Below are 24312 nucleotides of genomic sequence, written 5' to 3' on the forward strand. Positions count from 1 at the left end.
TTTTGACAGAAATGCTCTTGGTCTGAGTGTAGCAGAGAACTGACTCACACTCTGATGCTATAGCAGTGCATTTTACCCCACAGATATTACAAATACTGACTACCGTGCTGCACTGAGCCTTTCTAATAACACAGTCTGGTAGTTTGGTGCACAGATACCTAGTCATCTTCACTGTAATCTAATCTGAAGTCACTGTCTGTTGTGACTCACCTGTAAAAGAATTAAGCCTTTGATGGATTGTTGTAATAGCTCTGACCCTGGGCGGCAGCTACACTGCTGGTGACAACTGTCTGTCAGCACTTCCTGAACATAAGATTTAAACAAGGTGCTAAATGTATCATTGAAGATTTAGTAAATAATACCATCAGCACACTGTATGGTTACTAAACTGTGGAATAAGTTGAAACTCACTTTTAGAATTACAGTGGTGTTACTGAAGCATCTCTGAATCTCTTAATCTTTACTTTCTCATTGCCAGTGCAAACTGAAGCCTCCAAACGCCTTCAGAAAACACTCTCATCTGTGTAGAATGAATATAAGTTTCTTTTGACCCTGCTATTCTGCGATATAACCATGAGTTTAATTAGCATGATGATGTTTGGGCACTGAAGGCATTTCAGCCATTTTTTGTAGTCATACGTCTGATAGATGTCTAATGGTCCTACTTTAATTAATCCACCTCTGTACATAGGCTGCGTAACATGTCTTTTATCACTTCACATGTATAGGAATTCCTGTGTACCCAGCTCTGAATGCTTCTAAAATGCATGTGACCTACACTCATGTACTTTGCCTTAATGCCTCCTGTGCAGACTAAGATAAGATAAGATGAAATTTTATTAATCACAGAGGAAATTCCTAACTACATGAAGTAAAATAACTAAAATGAAGGACCGGTGCTGCTGTTGCTCTGCTAACATGCTGCTCATGCTACACCTTCTGTGTAGACATGGTGTGTTCACTAATAAACACGCTAGACACGCTAATCATATTACGCATGCCCCTGGGCCAGCATGATTTACGTGTGAGTGACTGATGTGTAAATTAATGCTGCTGAATGGATATAAAAGTTGATCATTTTCTGTGTTTGGGGTCAGTCGTTATTGACCCATTGTGCAGATCATATACTCTGCTGTGACTCTGCTGTTTGGCCTATTAAACTTGCCATCCTATAACCTGAGATTTGCCTCCTAGTACTTTGTGCCACAACACTGCATGTCCTGTAGTAACAGCTCCTTTTACCATTTTGACTTAAACACACTTTGTTTTGTTTTGCTGACACTGTATGGCTTACTGAACACCCACAGCCATTATTAATATTATTTACACCACTACTGTTCCTGCTATGAATCAACTGCTGTGGAAAAGCTATATTGTGATGTTAGCAGTAGGCCTGTTCTCACAGTTGCTTCTTTGGCCCTTTTATTATCACAGATAAGCTCATGCCTTTATGCTTCTGGTATTTTCTGCTTTTCCATGTCCAGCCTACTCTGCTGACCTACACACCTGTTTTCTCCTCCGTCAGAGTATGTATGCTGACATGCATTTCACAATCTTTTGCCAGATTGCTTTGTGTGCTTTGCCACGTATAGTGTTTCAGCCATACCCACCAGCAGCTGCTTTTGATATGTACTTACTTGTTGTGGATTTTCTCAGATTTTGATTAGTTAGTCTAGTATGAGTTGGACTTTGTCTTCTGTTTATCCCTGTAATGGTTCTGTTTAGCTAAAATCATAGTACACAGTACTACACAGTCAGTCTTTTAATTATAGTTGATTTACCCATTGTCTGTCCACCCAATCACCATTATCCATTCAATCCATGTCTGTACTACTTATCATGCAAAGGGTCATCGAGAGGCGGGGTAGACTCTGCACAGTCACCAGTCTGTCACAGGGCTGACACATAGAGATGGACAAAAACACACTTACATTCACACCTACGGGCAATTTAATGTCACTAAACCCATACCTGCCAGTCTTTGGACTGTTGGAGGACGTCCAAGTACCCAAAACCCATGTAGACATGGGGAGAATATGCAAACTCCAAACAGAAAGACCCTGGGTTGACTGGGGTTTGAACCCAGAAATTTCTGTGATGCTGTGATGGGACAGTGCTATTTGTCATTTGTCTTAATTATTTAAATGAACTTGTGATTTAGTTTTTAATAAAAATCTTTACAGCTATCTGAAATGTGTCACCAAGGCAGAATTCAGGCTATTTGAAGGCTAAGGGACCATGGAAAAAAGGGTCACTGTGGTGCAGCTGTGAAGAACTACAATGGTAAAATACAGCTGGACAGACTTCTCTCTGTACATATTCTCTGAGAGGTGAGGAAGGCAGGAAGGACACAATAGTGGTTGTATTGTAGTGTTTAGAGCATTAGTGGAAGTGGTATAATTTCATTAGAAGTCTGATAGGACTAAATCGGATTTGTGAGCTGTTTTACCGCTGGTTTTGGACTGCAGCCGTGATAGCATCAGTGACCCTACGCCTAGGCAGTCCTGCACCACCTGGTCATTTGTGTAACATTAGTGCTGGTGTTACATCTGCTGGACCGCATTCATGTGACACAGCAGATTTGTTTGAGCTCATGACATGTTGTGTTTACACTAGCAAACTAAACAGGCCAATGCAGTAACTATCAGGAACATCTCGCTCTCAGGCCCAAGGCGAGGACTTGTGAAGCACAAACTCACTGTAGCAGCTGTGTGATGCACGAAATGTTATTTAGACCGAGAGGCCACAGGATGCAATTTCGTGGTAGTGAGTTAAATGTGGCTCTTCTATTACTATGTTTTATCAACTGACATAAACTAAGATACATTTACTTCCTTTTCAGGAAACACTTTTAGCAGTCCAGGCTTGATTGTTTTTTTTGTTTTTTTTTTTAAAAACTCTATTTGTTTTTTAACACCTGATTTATATTGATGACTTTCTGTTTGTAAGTGCACCACCCAGACTGAGTCATGTAATAGTCATGTAACTGGTTTGGTCTGACCACAAAAATAACATCTTTAAATGAGCAGGAACTTTAAATAACTGCACTCTCCCCTTCAGACAACGCCTCCAGAGCATCTGTAGTAATGTCACTGGAACACAAATGGGTCTAGTGGTGTTAGCATTTAGCCTGGATCCTACCACAAGGTGCATTTCTGAAGCGCCACAACTGGTGTAAAGTAACTGGAGTTTGGTAGTATGTGCTAACTCTACCAGTGTTTGGAAGAGCAGTTGTAGCTGATCTTTGTTGTATAAAAAGTGCAATTTTTAACAAAGTGCTGTGTGAGCACTATGGTAAAACTATGGGATGACAGTCACTAGTTTGTTGACTGTAACAGGGACCCAGAAACTCCCCCATTTTCCATCAGCAAGGTACCCTTACTGCTTCATATTTTTTATATTGTCCATATTTTCTACAGATTCCCTTAAAACTTTCATCCTAAAACTATAGACTGCAGACTGTGGTTTTAAAGGTTATAAAAGTTGTAAAATACAGATTTAGAGGCTTTCTAAAGTGACCAAGTATAGTACCACTGGATCAAATTTCTTTACGTCAAGAAAACCTCATTTCTCTGAAGGGTCTAAAATTGGTCCTTACCAGAGCTCACCAGACACAGTCACACACAACGCCACTGGGCAAATACTCAGCCTGACCCATTCACTCAGTGTGCTCTTTGGAGATGATAAGTCAGTCTCCCAACAAACTATCCTTTCTCTGCTCCTTCTGTGTTTACTGTTGCAGGATTTAGCTGAATGACGCCGGGGCTTTTCCCACCACACTTATGGGAGCTGACACCGAGCTGTCCTCTGTCCTGTTTACAAGTCATTATGACTGTCAGGTCCCTCTGGGATGCCTGTCTCATTCTTGGGACCATGAGGACAAGAGGTGCAGCCCAACTTTCTTATCTGGCAAAGTTGGGAATTATGAGTGTTTATGGCCTTTACTTTCCCGAAATGCAGCACATAGTGTAGAAAATTCGAAGACAGGAGCTAGGTAGTCGTGACCAAATCATGTTTTGGTAAAAGAAGGAATAAGTAATGTTGCTTTAGACTACCTAATCTCATCAGGCTTTATTCCTGTATTGGCCACAGACACGTGGGAAAGTCTGTTGTAAAACAGTTCATTTAAGGTTGTCATTAAAAGTGAAAACCTTGTGTGACACAAAGAAAGATACCAGAGCTGCATTATAGGTGTGCCATCATTGAACAGGCTGTTAAAAAACATGTAGTTAACAATGCGGATATTTCCCATAAACCACAGCTACTGCAGCTTTGTTCTGTTGGCATTTGCTTCGTAGTTGTTGCACAGATCTTATTACAAACAAGTCTGGCGCCATCACGAAGGTCCACCGAGGAGCTGACTGTGTGCAAATAATGGTTACTGGGTTAGATGGAGGATGTATGTTTGATATGTGCAGACCTTGTTTCCATGAGGATGCACAGAGGATGGCAGGGCTTTTTAGCTGGTGAAGCTGCTTGTTCATCAGCAACCGTTTTCCTGTCCTGCACTTGTGTACAGATAAGACATTTCTAAAGAAATATCCTGGTTCCCAAAGCTGACTTTATTCTTAAACAGTTAGAATAGTGGGCACACTGAACAAGCCCTTATGCAGCGTGTGAGTTTGGATAGAACCATGCATGAAAAGCCATCTTAGGCAGTTCATTCACATTAGTTTGCTGTATATTCACAACAGTAGAGTGGTGCTGGTGGATAGCAAACACCCTTACAGATCTTATCACTGTCATCACAGTGTTTAACACCAGAGTTTAGGAGCCTTTAAGATGCAAACCATGAGCAATACTTACTCAGAAAGCACATGTCTTCATTCAAGCTAAATCTCACTCGTCTTTTTCAGTGAGAGATAGAGAAAACATACACTAGAGGAAGTGGGCAAACAAATTTAGATGTAGGCAGAAACCTAACATAAATCATTCTTTATTTAATTTTGATTATTTACTCAGGTAAAAATAGCAGCAGCTAAAACTCTGAGCAACACTAGTTATTGGTAACAGATACTGCTCAGATGTCACTGGCCAGACTTTCATGATCAGTGAAGCATCCAGTTTTTATTCTATCAAATATACAGTAGATATGGACGCAGCAGCTGCAGCAGTTCCCCAGCAGTGTCTACATTGGAGGTGTTCAGTCACAGTACTGCTGTGAATTCAGACATTTTGCTTAGGCAACCCAGTACAAAATCAATGCAGTTACATGTGTAAGACATCAGAAGACAAAGTCTAAAAAGATACTGCACTTACTGGTGGAAAGTAGAACATAACTGCATTTGAAGTTGCTTTGTCTTTCCATGGGTTCTGCAGCTGAAAATCCTTCAGTGTAGACTTCAAATGTTTGTGCTCTGTCCACACACCAAAACAGTAAATTCAGTGCTATTTTTGAGACTTCACCAAGCGTTCTGAGCATAAACAGATCAATTCACATCAAAGGCTGACCTACACAGGTGAAACGACCTGCTGCCCCAATAAATGCTGTTTAAATACAGTAGTCAGGAAAATAAATCATTTTTCATATACAGTACATGTTGTTAAATTGATTATCAGCCTAGATGAGTCAGGATAAAACAGAAAACAAGCACTGAGGGGAATCTATATATATTTCAAATGCTCCATGCTTTTAGTGAGAACTGTGGAGGTGGATGCATCGTCTGTCAGTGCAGGGCTGCTGAAGCAAACATCCACATCCACCCCTCTCCTCTGTTATCCAAACTGTCCCTCTTGTTTACTGCTGACAAATCTGTGGACTATGAAGAACAGAAAAACACATTTTCTTCTTCATACCACCACTGTGCAGTTGTAGTTGCTCTTTCGACTGCTCCAGTCTATATTTGTATGTGGTGCAAGTCCATCTTCAGTCATATTAATCACTCTGTGGCCTCTGTACATAAAGAAATGGTGAGATATAAAAACTCTGTCAGGCATTGCTGAGGAAAAATGATCAGTTTCTGCTCAATGCAGCCTGGAAATGATCCTGATTCTGTTCAAATGTGTATTTAAAAAGCCATCAACTATTCCCAGTCAGTGCTTCCTAAAAAGTCTTACTGAAGAATGATTCTTCTGTTTCTGTTGATGTATTTTGGCAAATGGCCACAGACAGTCTGATATATTTGCTGTTTTTATATGCTTGAAAACATTGACTAAACAGTGTTTTGTTACCTACCAAAATAACGATCACAAGTCAGTGATCCCTTTATACACATGATTAGGTTAAAATGTTACAAACCTGCAATTTCCTTTGAGATGCTTCCTTCAATATATTGACTGAGCCAATGGCACACAAGGGTGAGACTCTTCTTTGTAAGTCTATGCTTCTAAATAAGGCAGTTCTATGGAAAAAGAGTTCGATGCATGTTGTAATCCAGATGTGAATTTTCCTCAGTGGTTCATAGCAATTAAGACTCAATAAGGCGAACAGGTGAACATAATCAGTCGACACCCCCAGCCTGGAATTACAGTGTTTGACTGTAGCAGAGCTTTTTTAAAAACTCTTGTTTGTATGTCTGTCTCGTGTGACGATGGAGATGTGGACATTGGAAACCCCTTGTTCTTCCCTGAGATATCAGTTACCACTGCTGTCATTGTCTCACTAAAGGTTTCTGTGTAGGGTGGAAATGTGATGCTTTGGGAGCAGTCTTGCATCGTGGTCCTTGTTCCTGTATGAAATATTCTACTAATTTCCTTCAGTTCTGCCCAGTCCTTCAGGATCCACCTTAAAAGTTCCTGTAGTAGATTCTGTTATTTTATGCTTTCAAAAAAAAAAAAGAAAAAAAAAAGCCAGCTGGGTACAGGGCAAATATGCTTGTGAATGGAGCGTTGCCAGTTTAGGTCTCCAGAGGAGTTGATGAAATCACCCTCCTCTCTGAGCATTAAGAATATCTGCTAAAATAACAGCTTTAAAAGCTGTTTAGCTTTTCTGCCTTCTCAGGGACCATTGTAGACATAGGCAAAGTTTAAACTGGTTCCTGTGAAGGAACTGCCAGGGTAAGCTGACTATTAACAACATACCATTTAATTATTTAAATAAAGAGGTTCCAAAACAGCGTATACATTTTACTGTGTGATGCATATTTGCATTATTTTCATGTGTAAAACAAAAAATACTGCAGATTTTTCCCACTCATACTCATATTTTCAAGACCCTAGTTTCCTTGTTCATAATAAAATGTGGCTATATCAGTAGAAATATACATATTGTTTTAATGCATGACTATGTTTGCCTTAAAGAAACAATAAAAGCAAGCTTGACCCATGATATATTATCATAAAAGGTGCCTGACTTTGCTGAGTAAACGTTCTGCTATGGAAATATCAAGGAAAGCAGGAAATTACAAAAGACCATAATTAAACAACAAACCAAAGAGAGGAAACCGAAAAATTTGATTGGAAATGGCAATTTTATAAGAAAATGGCCTCCCCGATCTGAACCCGAGTGGTGTTCTATTGTTGGACTTCTGTGCTAGTCACAGTTTGTACAATTGTACAAATACAAGGTGATTGTAAAACAGGAAAATTAACACATTGTGTTAAATGTAAAGAATCACATTAACGTCATAAAACTTTAATGGCTTCAACTTTCATTCAAACAGAGCATCTCTCATGTTACCAAAGAAAATGGGCCACACTCACATACATCTGTGAGCTTGGTTGGCACGACTGTCTAAAAAACCACATCCCAACATTAGTGGGAATGTAGAAGAATCTGGGTCCCTGCTGTATATTGTATGTTTACTTGTCATTGTGACCTCCTTAATTCATTTCATTCAGGAAGTAGATTTTGTTTAAATCTGATGAACTCTAAGCTAAAAATCCACTATGAATTAATGCATAATTACTCAGCATAAGAGTATAAAAGTGGCTTATTTAGTGCTGTTTAAATTAAATTGCATTAACTCCGCATCCAAACCAGATATCTGACCATCTGTGGTCACTTATACTACGTCACCATTTGAATAAAAAGTGAGCACTGCAATAGTGAGACTTGCTTTTTTCAGTGAGGCCAACCACACGAAAAATAAACAGTTAGGGGTGCAGGGAGTAGTTTGGATTATAAAACAAATACAAAATGTATTCAGCCACAGTTTAGAGCAATGTGGTCAGTGTTAAACCTCTATTCAGATGAGAGCTCTATAAACTCTGGTCAGTCTTCTGCTGAATTAAATATGATCCATACTAGCATTTTAAAGTGATAGTGCACAAGAAGGTTCGGACACGACCCATAATCATCTCGTATAGGCTTAGTACACAAAAACCATTTATGGTCTTTATAAATACTCATATAAGGGGACCATTGTTAGCAAAGCTTTCTGACATGCTAACAGAGGAAGTTGGAAAAAAAGTTGGATATCACCAAATTTGGTTGAAATCACCAGAGTTCAGTCCACAGACACATGAGCTTCCTGTACTGCACTACTGTTAACAATAAGCAGGTTACAGAGGAGTAAGAGTCAACATGTGTCTCTTTGTGACATACATTCTCTGAAGAGCCTGCTGTTGTCTACAGATCACTTGGCTATAACTCAAGTACTTGTCTATGGTCTTGGTTCTGACAGACAGTGAAAGGAAGAAGAAGCTGGATGAAACGAGGCTTATGACAGCTGTTCATTTCACGCTAACTAGATAAAAATAGCACAGGGATGTCCAGTGTGTTTTCTACTGTCAAAAAACTCCAATCTGGCACCTAAAGGGTCCCAAGATGCCATTAACACAGGTTGGTTGTGACTCCATGTGACTTCTGTCTGGTTCATTTGCATTCACATCTAAACAAACTAAGCACAAAAATACAGTAAAGGATATGTTTTCTCTCTGGTTTTGGCTAAAAAATAAATCAAAAATTGGCATGATGAGTCTCTGGTGTGACAGAGATGTCTGACAGTCGACCACGGGTTAACGAGACTCTGTCACAGGGCTGAAGGAATAACATCAATCACCTGACCACCAGTTTGAAAATACCAAAAATCCCTGAATTGATTTGTTCGTAAGAGCAGCAGGTAGGTACTTGTAGTGGAAAAAACAGATGTGCTGCATTTTAATAAGTGTAGCATTCCTTTAAGGTCCCCTGTGACTACAGACTGTGCTTTATGTGTCCAAAAAATCTAAACACGCCTCACAGGCAGGAAACTGGCTGTAATACTCTGTACCTGCAGAAGATTTAACATTGTTTTCATCACAGAGATTTGAATGAGGCCAGTCAGGGTGCTGTTGTGTGTGTGTGTACGTTTATGTATCCTGGAACTGACCGAGTTGTTTTGTTAAGTGTGAGAGGTGTGTCTGATGTGCTGCGTTACTGGCTTCCTGCATCCACTGTTTGACTGTCAACAGGAGTGTTGGGCAAACACAAATTTGGTCACTACCAAAAGATGAAAAACACAGAGGTTTGTATATTTATATCTTTGCCTATCCTCTTTGACATCTTACTTTGCTGTGGCCTTAACCCACAAGAACCCAAAGCAACACAGACAAGCTGAGTCACATGACTTCAACCCAGTCTTATCAAACCACATATTCAGCAATGCTGACTTTACCTCACATGCTCATATGAGCCAGACTAACTTTGCTCTGATGTATAAAAGAAAAACCTTTAAGCATCTTTAGCAGCTCACGGTTCGTGTCATGTCCCATTGTTCATTGTTCCTTGTTGCTGTAGGAGTTTTTTATTGCACAGGCTGAGTTTTGACATTCACAGTTCAGCCCCATTGATGGAGACCATGAAAGGTAAAAGTCTGAACAATGGGGGGAGTGTAGGGTACACTGTAAGTAAAGGATGGAGAGAGACATGTTGTGTGTGTGATAGGAATTATGTTGTACAGCATGCTGTGTGCAGTGCTTGCATGTGTGTTTGTATATGGCAGAAAACATGTGTGGTATGTAAAACAGAGAAAAAGTGTGTGTATGCATGTGCCTTCACCTAATTTCCTCTGGCAGCAGATCAGACAATGCTTTGTTGCACCAGACAGCACAGAACAGGTTGATATAGACCTCTATTGTGCTTGTAAACACACACCCACACACACCCATTTCTAATTTTTAACACCTTTCTCCAGCTGTGAACTATGACCTAAAACCTGTATTACATCCCTGCAGAACCGTACTTTATATAAACCATTTTGACATATTTTTCCATAATGCAACCGCAGGGGGGGCACAATCCAGTGTCTTCATGTGTCGGTCCCAAGTCAGGGTAAATGCAGAGGGTTGTGTCAGGAAGGGCATCTGACGTAAAATTTAAGCCAAATCAAACATGCGAATCACAAGCATGACTTCCATACCGGATCGGTCGTGGCCCGGGTTAACAACGCCCGCCACTGGTGCTGTTGATCTACAGCAGGGGTATTCAACTAAAATTTAAAGAGGTCCAGTTAGAGAAGATTTCTTGAAGCAAAGGTCCGGAAGATCATAATGTCTAACTAGTTAGTGTGATATGTATTTCAACATATCACATATCAACATCTGCATGTAATCAATACCTGACTGTCAAATCAAATGAATTCAGTACAATTCAAAAACTTTCTGACAATATTTATTGTCATGTAACATACAACTGAACATATATATATATATGGCTGTAGATATGTATAATGTTCTCTCATTAACTAAGTTCTCTCTCTTTCTCCGTCTCACTCGACAGTTTCTCTCCCTTTGTTTTCTACATGTATCGCTATCTCTCTTTTTCTTTGTACTGTCTTTTCATGTGTAACTTGCCTCTAGATGGCTCTAGATGGCTCAACTCGCATGCAATTGGTCTGTGCGTTTCCACTACCGTAAAGTCTAAAAAAGCTTCACCGGTGGAAATAGAAGCACCCCGTTAGGTTTTAAATCACAATCTTCTGTTTTGGCTGTAGGTCCGGGGCGGCCTCTGGGTCCGCACCCGTTGAATGTTGAATGTTGTCAGTGGTTATGCCCCACAGGTAGGATGTGAGTTAGAAGAGAAGGAGAAATTCTGGAGGGAGATGGATGAGGTGATCCAGGGTATCCCTAGTGGTGAGAGAGTGGTGATTGGGGCAGGCTTCAACAGACATGTTGGTGAGGGAAACAGAGGTGATGAGGAAGTGATGGATAAGTTTGGTATGCAGGACAGGAATGCAGAAGGACAGATGGTGGTAGACTTCGCAAAAAGGATGGAAATGGCTGTAGTGAACACATTTTTCCAGAAAAGGGAGGAGCATAGGGTGACATATAAGAGTGGAGGCAGGATCACACAAGTTGATTACATCTTGTGCAGACGTTCCAAACCTGTAAGAGATCAGTGACAGCAAAGTAGTGGTTGGGGAGAGTGTAGCCAGACAGCATAGGATGGTGGTGTGTAGGATGACTCTGGTGGTGAGGAAGATGAAGAGGACAAGGGCAGAGCAGAGGACCAAGTGGTGGAAGTTGAAAAAGGAAGAGTGTTGTGTGGCTTTCAGGGAGGAGCTGAAACAGGCTCTGGGCAGTCAGGAGGTTCTTACAGATGACTGGACAGCTACAGCTAAAGTGATCAGGGAGACAGGTAGGAGGGTACTTGGTGTGTCATCTGGAAAGAGGAAAGCAGATAAGGAGACTTGGTGGTGGAATGAGGAAGTCCAGGAGTGTGTTAAGAGGAAAACGTTAGCTAAGAAGAAGTGGGACATTGAGAGGACAGAAGAAAACAGACAGGAGTACAGGGAGATGCAGTGTAAAGTGAAGATAGAGGTGTCAAAGGCCAAACAAAGGCCGTATGAGGATTTGTATGATAGGTTGGACTCTAAGGAGGGAGAGGTGGATTTGTACAGGTTGGCGAGGCACAAGTGTGATGGAAAAATGGAAGGAATACTTTGAAGAGTTGATGAATGACAAAAATGTTAGAGAGCACAGAGTAGAAGAGGTGACTGTTGTGGAGCAGGACGTAGCAAAGATCGGTAAGGATGAAGTGAGGAAGGCATTGAAAAGGATGAAGAGTGGAAAGGCAGTTGGTCCTTACAACATACCTGTGGAGGTATGGAAGTGTTTAGGAGAGGTGGCAGTAGAGTTTTTGACCGGGCTACTTAACAAGATCTTGGAGAGTGAGAGGATGCCTGAGGAATGGCGGAGAAGTGTACTGGTGCCCATCTTTAAGAACAAGGGAGATGTGCAGAGTTGTGGAAACTACAGAGGAATAAAGCTGATGAGTCACACAATGAAGTTATGGAAAAGAGTAGTGGAGGCTAGGCTGAGGTCAGAAGTGAGCATTTGTGAGCAGCAGTATGGTTTCATGCCAAGAAAGAGAACCACAGATGCAATATTTGCTTTGAGAATGCTGATGGAGAAGTACAGAGAAGACTAGAAGGAGCTGCATTGGGTCTTTGTAGATTTGGAAAAAGCGTATGACAAGGTGCCGAGAGAGGAGCTGTGGTTTTGTATGAGGAAGTCTGGAGTGGCAGAGAAGTATGTTCGAGTGGTGCAGGACATGTATGAGAGCTGTAAGACAGTGGTGAGGTGTGCTGTAGGGGTAACAGAGGAGTTCAAGGTGGAGGTGGGACTGCACCAAGGATCGTCTTTGAGCCCCTTCTTGTTTGCTGTGGTGATGGACAGGCTGACAGATGAGGTTAGACAGGAATCTCCGTGGACCATGATGTTTGCAGATGACGCTGTCATCTGTAGTGAGAGCAGGGAGCAGGTGGAAGAAAACCTAGAGAGGTGGAGGTTTGCTCTGGAAAGGAGAGGAATGAGGGTTAGCCGCAGTAAAACAGTAAAATGAGAGGGACTCAAGTAGAACGGTGAGGTTACAGGGAGTAGAGGTGAAGAAGGTGGAGTATTTTAAGTACCTAGGGTCAACAGTCCAGAGCAACAGAGAGTGTGGAAAAGAAGTGAAGAGACGTGTGCAAGCAGGTTGGAACGGGTGGAGGAAAGTGTCAGGTGTGATGTGTGACAAAAGAGTGTCAGCAAGAATGAAAGGAAAGGTGGACAAGACAGTGGTGAGACCAGCAATGTTGTCTGGTTTAGAGACAGTGGCACTGAGAAAAAGACAGGAGGCAGAGCTGGAGGTAACAGAGCTGAAGATGTTGAGGTTCTCTCTGGGAGTGACGAGGATGGATAGGATCAGGAATGAGGACATCAGAGGGACAGGCCATGTTAGATGTTTTGGAGAAAAAGCCAGGGAAGCCAGATTGAGATGGTTTGGACATGTTCAGAGGAGGGACAGTGAATACATTGGTAAAAGGATGCTGAGGTTATAGCTGCCAGGAAGGAGACCTAGAGGAAGACCAAAGAGGAGGTTCTTGGATGTAGTGAAGGAGGACATGAGGATAGTTGGTGTGGGTGAGGAGGATACAGAGGATAGGGTTAAATGGAGGCAGATGATTCGCTGTGGCGACCCCTGAAGGGAGCAGCCGAAAGGAAAGAAGATTTTGACATATTTTTCCATACAAATACAGGATGTCTTGGCAAATAATACATGTAGGACTGATGAAAGAAGTGAAATAAAGGAACAGCATCAAGAACAGATGCCAGTATTTCACATTTCCCTTAATTCTCAATGTAACACTGTAGTAAATAATCATTGTCATAGTTCTTTAAATGACAGATATGCTATAATAAATTAATACAGTTCTAACAGGTTAAGTGAAAGCGAAAGTAACTTATGTGGCTAAGTATGGTGACCCATACTCGGAATTTGCATTTAACCCACCCAAGTGCACACACACACACACACACACACACACACACACAGAGCAGAGGGCAGCCATTGCTGCAGGACCAGTACCTTGCTCAAGGGGTCTCACCTCAGTCATGGTATTGAAGGTGGGCAGGGCAGTGGTTATTCATTCTGTGCCACCGACAATTCCTGCCAGACCTGAGACTTGAACCTGCAATTTTTAGGTTGCAAGTCCAACTCCCTAGTCATTAGGCCACAACTTTTTTTTTTTTTTTTTTTTTTTCAGTTCAATCCAACCTTGTATCCAACCTTTTGACGGGTAGTAGATATATTATCTGACTGCTTGTATTAGCTTGACAGTATGTTAAAAGCTCACAGGTTGCCTATAGCGAAGTAATGAAAGTGGAGTCATTTTTTGACTTATGTATCTTTAAGGTCTAACATGGTGTTGAACATATTTTCATCCTCAAATAGTTTGTTTATGTTCACGCTTGTTCTCTACCAGTATTCTTTGGTGCTGTGTTTGTTTACACTTTCTTTGCTGGTATATTACAGTCCCCAACTTCCAGTCAGTGAATAGGGTCATTTGTTGGATATGAATCATGTCACCTACACAGATTATTAACAAAACAGAGACCTGCTTGTAAAAGTTCAGCTCTATAGTGGTACAGATGTTTGAAAACAGTAAAAACAATATTTTTATGTATTAATTTCATGCAAAAGGGCTCTTTAGTTCAAGAAAAGAGATTTGTGTACAGCAAAACACTGCAGGTGTGTGTTACAGCATGATACCACATGCAGGCTAAATGTTTGACTGCCTGTCAGGTGTTGCTTATTGACCTGACAGCACAAAGACAACTGTCAGGAAGTCACACACGCACGCAGTAAAGATATGTACACCGCCCATAACAACACACAGAGTGGCATGTGTTGCCATGTATTTGATGGAGTGAACAAAGATAACAGAAATGATGTTTGCTACACGCTAGTAAAAAAAACCATGTCACTCTGTGTTAGTCATATTGCTCAGGTAAATAACGACTGACAACATACCCTTGAGCAAGACACATTAGCCCAATTCCTCCTCTGTGGCTGCTGGAGAGTGTTTTTATACTGAACTGTCTTTATCTCACATGAGCTTCAATCACAAAGGGCCCATAGTTGGATGCGAGCACAGAGTCAGCTCTCCACACACACTGTGAGAAGATTCATTGGTAGCAGTTTTATTATTGCCACATATTACTGCTGTTTTTTTTTTTTTTACGTGAACGGGTGTTTGGTTGTGAACAATGTGACAACAACCTCAAACTACAACTAGCTCCTGAAATGTCTTTAAAGTAAATGTTCGTTCTCATGAAGGTGCTCTCATTAAAAGTCGAGTTGGAACGTAATTTACTTTCCAACTTGACTTGTATGTTTTTAATTTATTTACTCAATTACCATACTACAATTTAAAGGTACTGATATTGTATTTCCATCTGTTTTATGTGTTGAGTCTACTCAAATTGTGAACAAAAACTAAATTAGAGATACTTTACAGCTGAAAGCAAATATGTTTGCTATATTTTGCTGTGAGTGCTTATAACATTTTAACTGTAGTTGCACTGGTTAATACAGTTTGGGCAGGGAGTGATAGATGCAAATGAAAATATATTTTTTTGTTTTGTCTTTATTGTCATACATGCTACACAAACAAAGTGAAATATCAGTTGGTTAAATTGCTTTTATTTTATGCTTATTGAAGCTTTAGACTCCAATAAGCAAGACTGAGGTTCTCTGTTATGGAATAATCATCACACTCAAAGCTCAAATAATTTAAATACCTGAGAGAAGTTTGTGGCCTAAAACACTAAAAACAAAAACCCCTTTTAGTCTTGCTACCAATCCATCTGAGACACTTGCCACCTCTTCACTAGTTCTGAATTCTAACAAATCCTACGTACTGTAAGACCGTGGATATAGTTAAAGCACAAACGAGCATTTTTTGGCATTGGCTGATGGTAGTAGCTTAAGTCTCCAAAGTGAGACCTTTTTTATACTGAAAAATAACCATCAAACCTCTGCCAGGCGCATATGTCTGGACTATGATGTGATGACAGATTACAACAAAGTAATGACACAGTTGTGGTTCAGCTTATCAACACAATTGTTTCCCCCAACAAGGCTTTATTTGACAAGGTCACAGTAGTAAAGACCTCACTTAGCCCTTGTGTGTGTGTGTGTGTGTGTGTTTGTGTACAGTGTAATGACTGTGGCACTGGATCAGCTCAGTCCAAAGTCACTGTTCCACACGTGACTGTCACATAGTCACAGGCTGAAGCTGTTTCCTTCACATATCTTTAGACTGCTTTGTTGTGTGTTGACAGACAACTCAGAGGCCTCTTCACTTTACCAGTAAGTGAAAACTGACTCAAGAGTGCCTGATTTGTTTTCTTTGGAAACAGACAGATGCAAAAGCAAAAGTTTGCACATTCATGCTCCCCAAACCCTTTCCATTTTGGGTTCTGCATGAACTATTTTTGTGCATCCCCCTCAGATTTACTAGCAGGACTGATGACTGTTTTTTCTTAATTCATATCTGTTGTAATAAACATTTTGCTGAAATGTGTAAATCTGCAAATTCCACTCAGGTAGGCAAAATCTTCACAGTTAATTCTGAAATCTGTTGATCGAAGAGGAATGAAAGAAATGCATAAACTCTCCCAGTTCCTAGTGCTTAAGAACGTAGCTGTTTCAGTGATGTGAAACTGTATCTGGACTCATATGCAAAAGTATCAGGGTGGTCTGAGAAGGATAAACAGAAGGTGACCTCAGAGTGAGAAGTCAAGCAGTCAAACTGAAACTAAGCTCACATCCTGCTCTCTCTTTGCTGTACGTTTATCTTCAGATTATGTTTATATGAAGGCCTACATTATACATAGCATAGGTCGAGTTTTTTTCTGTTTAAATGCTGTGGAAGGTCCTTCTGTGCCACTATGGCGTGTCAGCATGTTCTGTGTTATCACACCACTCCACCTCTGTACAAATGTCACCCAGATAAATTCTTGCTGCAGCACTGTACTCATTGCACGGTCGGTTCCTCTTTCTTCAGTTTCAATGGTAAACCAAACCATTTATCAAGCTTTTTTTTTCTTGTACATATTCTTTTACATGTCAGGTGGAGCGTATATATCACAGGAAAGGGGTTTGGCCATATGTCTTGAGAATGTGCTTTCATTGAGGGAACGGTTCCCTTCACTTCAAATCACCAAAGCAAGTGGCAAAAAACCAAAGGCCTGAGTCTTGGTTTTAGGCTGCAGAGAGCGAGACAGAGGAGAGAGCTATGATCAACTATGAAGGAAAAATGGAGAGAGGATAAACAGCAGTCCTAATGGATCTTCCGTTTCTATTTTTGAATTCCTGAGTGATATGAACAGTGGAAAATGTAAATTATCCACAGAGCATTATGTTTAGTTTAAGTTTTAACCCCAGACATTACAAACTCATGTTTGGTCAAACCAGAGATTATTATTGTAAATTGTATTCTCTAGTGATATCAAATATGTCAGAGAAATGTTTATAAAATAATCAGCAGAACATCTCTGCAATGTTGTGTTTTATTGGAAAGGTCTTGAGTCACTGAGCTTAATAAGAAGCTGGAACCAGCTCATGCAGAAAATAGTAAACAAGAAATGAAAGTTTTAAATACCTGCATAGACGACACAGCTATGATTGCCTCTTATTTATTGCATTTTTCCTTTTTATTCATTTTTTACTATTTTGAGATACCCCTTATTTGGTGACCTGTTCAGGGTGCCTTTCACCAAGTGAGAGCTTGGATAGACTCCAGCAGATTAATGTGATCCTAAATAGGAATAAACAGGTGTAGATGGATGGATGGATACCCTTATGTTTTATTTGTCTTATTTATGCTTCTGTTTAAATTCTAAAAAATGATAGAGATATTGAACATAATTGCAACAAATATTCCACTGAAGCAACCAACACAGAATTTTTTTGACAACTTTTGATTACAAGGCATTGCTGTCTCTGTCTCTCTCTCTCTCTTGCAGATGTTCAGGAGTTCAGAGTGAAAGAACGGCCTGTCTGCTCTAAAGTGCTGAGGCTTTGGAAAGTCATGCCTGTGTTTTAGTGCGAGAATCCCCAAGGATTTTTGTGTGCCATCAGGACCTTGATACACCTCCCCACACACACAAACGGTCAGCCTCTCCCTCACAGGAGACCTGGCACACCTCTAATCTCTAAAAGATTAATGAGGTCCTGTTCAGGCGCAGGAGGCCTGGTGCATTGTCGATAAGGCAGCTTTCACTTCACCACATTTTATCCCTCACTCCATCCTTTCCTCTCCTTTCTCTTCATACTGAGAAACACAGAAGCTGGTTTTGACGGTCACAAGAGGATTATGCCATGCCAAGGACCCTGCGAGGGAAGAACAAGGCGTTATAAGAAACAGGAACCATGAAATGCCCCATGAATGACAGTCCTGTTTTCTTCCGTTACTCCATGTTGGACAACCATGTGGTAGCAGAGCACAATGCCATGTGCCCGTCCAGCTGAACGTCCAGCATCACACACACGCACACACACACTCTCAGAGTGTTCTACAGCTGGACAATGTGCAACATCTCATTCTGTAATGTGGACAGTAAGGTAGACCAGTTCTTCCAGCCCACACTCTACATCATAGTCATTGTTCTGGGGCTGCCCACCAACTGCATGGCCCTGTGGGCTGCCTACATGCAGGTAAGGAGGAAACACACACATGCACACACACACATGCACACACACTGCCTCGCTGCTAGTGCTAGCCACCAACATATTACCCTGCGCCAGTGGTTTCAAACTTAGTCAGTTTTATTTAGAATATAAGTAATGTATCTGCCAAAGGTCTGAGGAAACTTCTTTTGAATTTGAATTTGTGTAAGCAGATTAAGATAGTGTGTATAAGTATTTATTTATACCTAAAGAAATGTAAAGGTTTGACAAGGCAGCAGACTGTCTACTTATGCACCGGTGGTGTATGATGCATGTTACAGGTCCAAAAACATGCAAAAAGTCGCATTGACACTGGAAGATACACCTGTCCTGATGCAGATTAAAACAGCACTGTCATGGATTATAAATAGTGACATAAAAATAAATATTAAAAAATAATATCTTCAGTAGTTTCCTTCAGTAGTCAGTCACTACAATGCACTTGTACTGAGCTGAATGAACCTGTACTTTCAGGTTAACATGAAGCAGTTTATGGTCAGTAAACAGCTTCAGTGTGCAGACTGGTTACTCAATCAGACACATTTTGTTTTCTTGCAGTTTATTACAGCGTCAGTGATGTAGCAAAGAAACATTATAGGAACATAATCATGTTTTCACTGTAAACGGTGGGTCATCTATTACACTTTCTATCACTGGCTGCTCCATACAGTCAACAGAGTGCTGGGGATATTTTCCCATACAGCATCAAACATTCCCACAGACTCAGTTTGCTTTGGCAGCAAGAGGAGGAACTGTTATTAGCTTTTCATTCAGGCAAGTTCACTAAATTATATTTTTTCAAGCACAGCATCATTAAAATGAGTGCCATATCAACATCAGATTATTGTTTGAGATTCCTCTCAGCATCAAGCTCACATTTTAAATTTTCTACATTCAACTTCCCGACTCAGAGAACAGGTGCACTGTGACATAGGTGCATCATGGTTATTGTAGTTACCAGGCACCATTTGGTGCTTGGTAGCATGAATTGTGTTGCTTAGAGCCCCAGTAATAACAACACCTGAACTGTATCCAAAACATGAATGTTCTTGGTGTGGTGTTTAATCACCAGGGAGGCTCTGTCTAAATATTAGCATTATACTGCAATGCTAATACTGCATAGAAAACACAACTCTAACCTAACAGTTTAATGTTTTAAGTGCTAACGAATCATTAGAAAGACTTGATGGAAGCCACACAGTGGTCATAAGTCTTAGAGCGTCTGATCACTTATTATTTGTAGGCCTGTGTGTGGATGTTAAAGAAAAATAGTTCAAATTGCTGAGTAAAGCTGATCAATCCTTCAATGCCTTTGTATATGGTTCATGTTTTGACATCCAGGAAGGGAATGGAGCTGAAGGAAATACACACAACATTAGAATTTTACTTTCTGTCCCATTGTAAAAGTTTACATAAAGGAAATACAGCCACTGTTTGCATCATTGTCTTTACACTAACTGTTTTAATATATTGCACACTTCTCTCTCCATCCAACATGTGTCTTTCTCTCTTCCATCCTCCCAACCCCCTCATTTACCCCTTCAGGTACGCCAGCGTAACGAGCTCGGGATCTACCTGATGAACCTGTCTGTAGCTGACCTCCTCTATATCACCACTCTTCCTCTATGGATTGACTACTTCCTGCAGCACGATGACTGGATCCATGGTCAAGAGAGCTGCAAGCTGTTCGGCTTCATCTTCTACACTAATATTTACATCAGCATCGCCTTCCTCTGCTGTATATCACTAGACAGGTTCCTGGCTGTGGCGTACCCTCTGCGCTTCACCAAGGTTCGACAAATCAAAACAGGTATGCTGGGTTACTGGTGACAACAAACACCTCTGATGGAACTAAAACAAAACCTTTATTAATTTAGAAAAAAACGCCACTAGCTTTCCAAAAATGCAAGTTACTAGTTAAAAATCTGTAGCATGACACGTTGCATTTCATCCTGTTTTTATACGACTCAGATATTGCACATGATGTTTAGTTCCACAGACTGTGCTACTGCCAAGCCCTAAGGGTGTGTGACTTCAAATCTGCCAAATCTGACAAAACAGGAAATTCAGTTTGCATAGAGATAAGACCACTTCCATGTCAATTAAATGAGGATGTCTGCTAAAGTCATTATTCTTAATAAAATATAATGATACATGCCTTAAGCCTGGTTTACGAACATGGCCCTAGTCTAACGTTTCATCAAACACAATGTGAGGGAAGACTTTAGAAAACGGGAAACTCTTCATATGGATAACGGTGAAAGGACTGAAATATTGCTTCATAAAGTACCATATTTTCTGAATAACATTTTTGTCCAAAACAGATGGTATTGTACGTTTGAAATGAATGGGTGCCTAGGCGTCACTCAATGAATCAGTAGTTGAAGTGTTTCTATTGTTTGCTTTCATCCTAGAAGGAAGGTTTCTGCAAAGTCTAATATTTCTCTCTCCTCTCTGGTCCTCCTGGTCTCCTGAACCTCCCACAGCTGTCCTAGTCAGCACCATGGTGTGGATCATTGAGATTGTTGCCAATTCTGCTCCTCTTTTCCACAATGAGCTCTTCAAGGATCGGTTCAACCACACCTTCTGCTTTGAGAAGTATCCCATGGAGGCCTGGGTGGCAGGAATGAACCTCTACAGGACATTTTTGGGCTTCCTTGTCCCCTGGACAGCTATGCTGGTTGCCTACCATGGGATTCTAGCAGCAGTGCGCTGCAATGTCTCAACGGAGCGGCAGGAAAAGGCTAAAATTCAGCGATTGGCATTGAGTTTGATCCTGATCGTTTTGGTCTGCTTTGGACCATACCACGTCCTACTCCTGGTGAGGAGTGTAATTTTTCTAAGGAAGCCATGTGACTGTAGCTCAGAGGAGAGCTTGTTTGCAGCGTACCACATATCCCTGGCACTGACCAGCCTCAACTGTGTTGCTGACCCCATTTTGTACTGTTTTGTTAATGAGGGGGCTAGGCATGACGTTAGCCAAGCCCTCTCAGCTTTACTGTCTGCAGCCTGCCACAGGAGGGCCTCTTCCTCACCGTCACATGCTGACATGCTCAACACTGGTTCAGTAACCTTGGAGACACCTCTGTCGGTAAAGAAGCAGCCTTGTGTGTACACTGATGGAGAGAAGACAAGCAGCTACAAGACAGAACTTGTGGCTCTGAAGGAGGAGTGTCTACAGATGACCATCCTCAGTGTGAAGAAGTGACACGCACCTGGAATCTGCGGTAACCCATCCAAACTGTTCAGCTCAGTGGAAGGAGGATGGTCCTAACTACGTCTCATTTCTTCAAGCCTGAAATCAGACACACTCATGTGGTCAAAGATGCTTGGGATAAATGCAGAAGCCAGAATGAGAAATAAGAAGCCATGGGAGCAGCCACTGCAAAAACACCCACATACCAGAAAACAAAACTACTTTGTTATTGTTAGATACATACAAGTATCAGGCCAGATAATGCAAAGCCTTGCCTGAGCATGGCACCTGGTCATGTAAAAAATGCAAAAAGCTTTATCTCATTTTGTCGGCCTCTGCACAGCTATAGGGCATGCTAATGATGGCATGGTTGATGTGATATATTATCATCAGTAATGCTGAGGCTGAGAAGGATTTGGTTATTAATATCTGGAGCGTGCTCATGAAGTTATGGACCAAAAAAAAAATCAAACTGCCTAAGTCACCATTTTCTAAAAAGGGGCTCACCAATGTTCCTAGAATTGAGCCTCGGTGGACCATGAGTGTCTGTTCCAGGTTTCATGCCAATTCATCCTGTAGACGTCCTGTAGTCAGACCCATAGAGTCATGTCCTGGTGCAGCTAACTAAAGGATCATTAGACAGTTTGGCACTGTGTCAGGTATCATTGGTATCATGCTTAGGAAGACATTTTTGACTATTTAAGAGAAATTACTTAAACAGATCACCCACTGCATGGGTGAGCATTGTTAATGGTATGTAGGGAGACAGCTTTGCAATTATACTGCGTGCACATCCAACTGGACAAAGGGCGGATGTACATGTAGGAGGTTGGGTTTTACACCTAAATGTGCCACTTCAGACTATGAAAAGACAGAGTAACAGGAAAGATTGTCAATTACTAGTCTAAAATATTTGTAATGCTTGTTGGTAATGTCTTTATTGTTTCATGAAATAATAAAGCCTTATAAAGTACCTCAACTCATAAACTGTGATAGCAGGAAGGCTTAGAGTAGAAGTGTCTTTCTTCCTTATTGTGACATGGTTTTGTCTTTTATTTTTACCCCAGACATCAAAATAATCAGAACTCAGTTCACTGAATTCATGAACACAATCTAAACCAAAGTCTTACCAAAGCCTAGCTTTACTGCATCCAGCTTTGTTTGAAAGTCACATTTATTCACTGTTTACATTCCTGTTTTAGACAGATGCCTTCTAACTGAAACTGTCCAGAATTTCCCAATGATATGAAGCACATTCACTGTCTTTTCTATTTTTTTTGCTTCACCATGTGTCACATTGCACAACAAGGTTTTTTATAAATTTAAGTTTGGTTTTCTCTAAAATGGTAAGAGTACATTTCTCTTTTGTTTAAGTGTCACTGTGGGCTGCTAACATTGTTTGTCATATTAGAGAAACATTCAGACATAGTCTTAGCAAAGCCTAGCTTTACTGCATCAGGGAAACACATTCAGACATAGTTCTGTGTAATGTGTGATGGGGAAATGCTTTCCTAAATGCCCATCTCTGGTGACCAGCAGGTCTCTGGCAGCAGCCATAAGGGTTGGCAGCAGTGTTCATACCATCAGTGTAATTCATTTTAATGATTTATTTTAAAATTACAGATTCAGAATTTTCGTTTTGTTTGTGGAGTGGATTTTTATTGCTGTAAAAAAAATAGGACTACAATTTTAATCCACCAACATTGCCATATTTTGCCTTATGTTTGGCCTGGAAGAAAAGAAAAAAAAAAAACAAATCTTAAAAAAGGTTACTGCATGTTTTTACCATATATTTATTATCAACTTTGTAGCTGCCAGCTTGATTTTAAACTCCACTGTTGTCTTTTGTTGAAGATTCAGTGGTAATAACATTTAAATGCATCTTTTTACATTAACTACCCTCCTGAAATGTAAGAAATGACGTACTGACTTCCCCTGTGTGCAGTAAAATGGTTCAGTACAGTCCAGTTCAGTGCAGTGATTTGATGGACATAGGAAAGTGTCTGCAGCTCCACCTGCCAACTATTACACTTGAAGAACAGAAAGTGTTTTGGAATCTGTGTAAGTGATCCCAGCAGCAACAATGCCTTTTTATGTTGTCTTGGCATGAACGTGTACTGTGTTTATTGCAATGATATAAAGGCAGGTTTTTGGACACATTTAGCTTGTCAGTGTTGAATCCTGCTTTGTGTACCACTGCTTTTGCTTTGCATCTCTATGTCAGCCTGAGAGAGGAGGTGCCAGGCTTCAGTGTATTTGTTGATCAACAGTGTTGGTGAAAAATAAATTATGCACATAAAATTTTGCATCCAGCTGTGTTTGTTTGCATCTACAAGCTAATAAAAATGGACTGAAAGCATTGGCAGGATGGGTGAGGCTTTTAAAGTGGAAATGAATTGAGGGTGCTGGACTGTTTATCATCCTGTTCTGTTATCTTTCTCCATTTTCTTTATTACCTTTTTTCTTATTATTATTGGCATCAACTGTGATTGTGCTCACCAAGTTGCTGAAATTGTTGAGTTCTGTCAAACAAACTCTTGGTTTGCTGCATCCCAGAATGTTACCCAGCAACTGTCCCCTCTCAAAAAATGACCAAGCAGCTGTGCGAGCATGTCATTATAACCCATAGTCGTCTTTTATTATTACCATTTCTACATAGAAGGAGTAGCATGAGCAGCACATTAGCAAAGCAGCAGCACTCCATCTATGTCTGCACAGGATGCATTCAGGAACAGTGTTTTGTATACACAGTAGTGTGGAA

At 40.7% G+C, this 24312-nt stretch overlaps 1 protein-coding gene across 1 annotated transcript in view; it reads left to right on the top strand.

The window, feature by feature from the left end:
- gpr4 (G protein-coupled receptor 4) overlaps positions 1 to 23834 on the top strand; it is a 37746-nt gene extending 13912 nt beyond the window's left edge. Inside the window, exons 2-4 of the mRNA XM_026292678.1 lie at positions 17653 to 18343; positions 19901 to 20165; positions 20842 to 23834. Of these exons, the coding sequence (XP_026148463.1) occupies positions 18215 to 18343; positions 19901 to 20165; positions 20842 to 21563 (1116 nt within the window). The 5' untranslated portion in view covers positions 17653 to 18214 and the 3' untranslated portion in view covers positions 21564 to 23834. The remainder of the gene's footprint in view (positions 1 to 17652; positions 18344 to 19900; positions 20166 to 20841) is intronic.
- Positions 23835 to 24312: the final 478 nt, after the last annotated feature.

This window comes from Mastacembelus armatus, chromosome 13, assembly GCF_900324485.2.
Source record: "Mastacembelus armatus chromosome 13, fMasArm1.2, whole genome shotgun sequence".
NCBI lineage: Eukaryota > Metazoa > Chordata > Actinopteri > Synbranchiformes > Mastacembelidae > Mastacembelus > Mastacembelus armatus.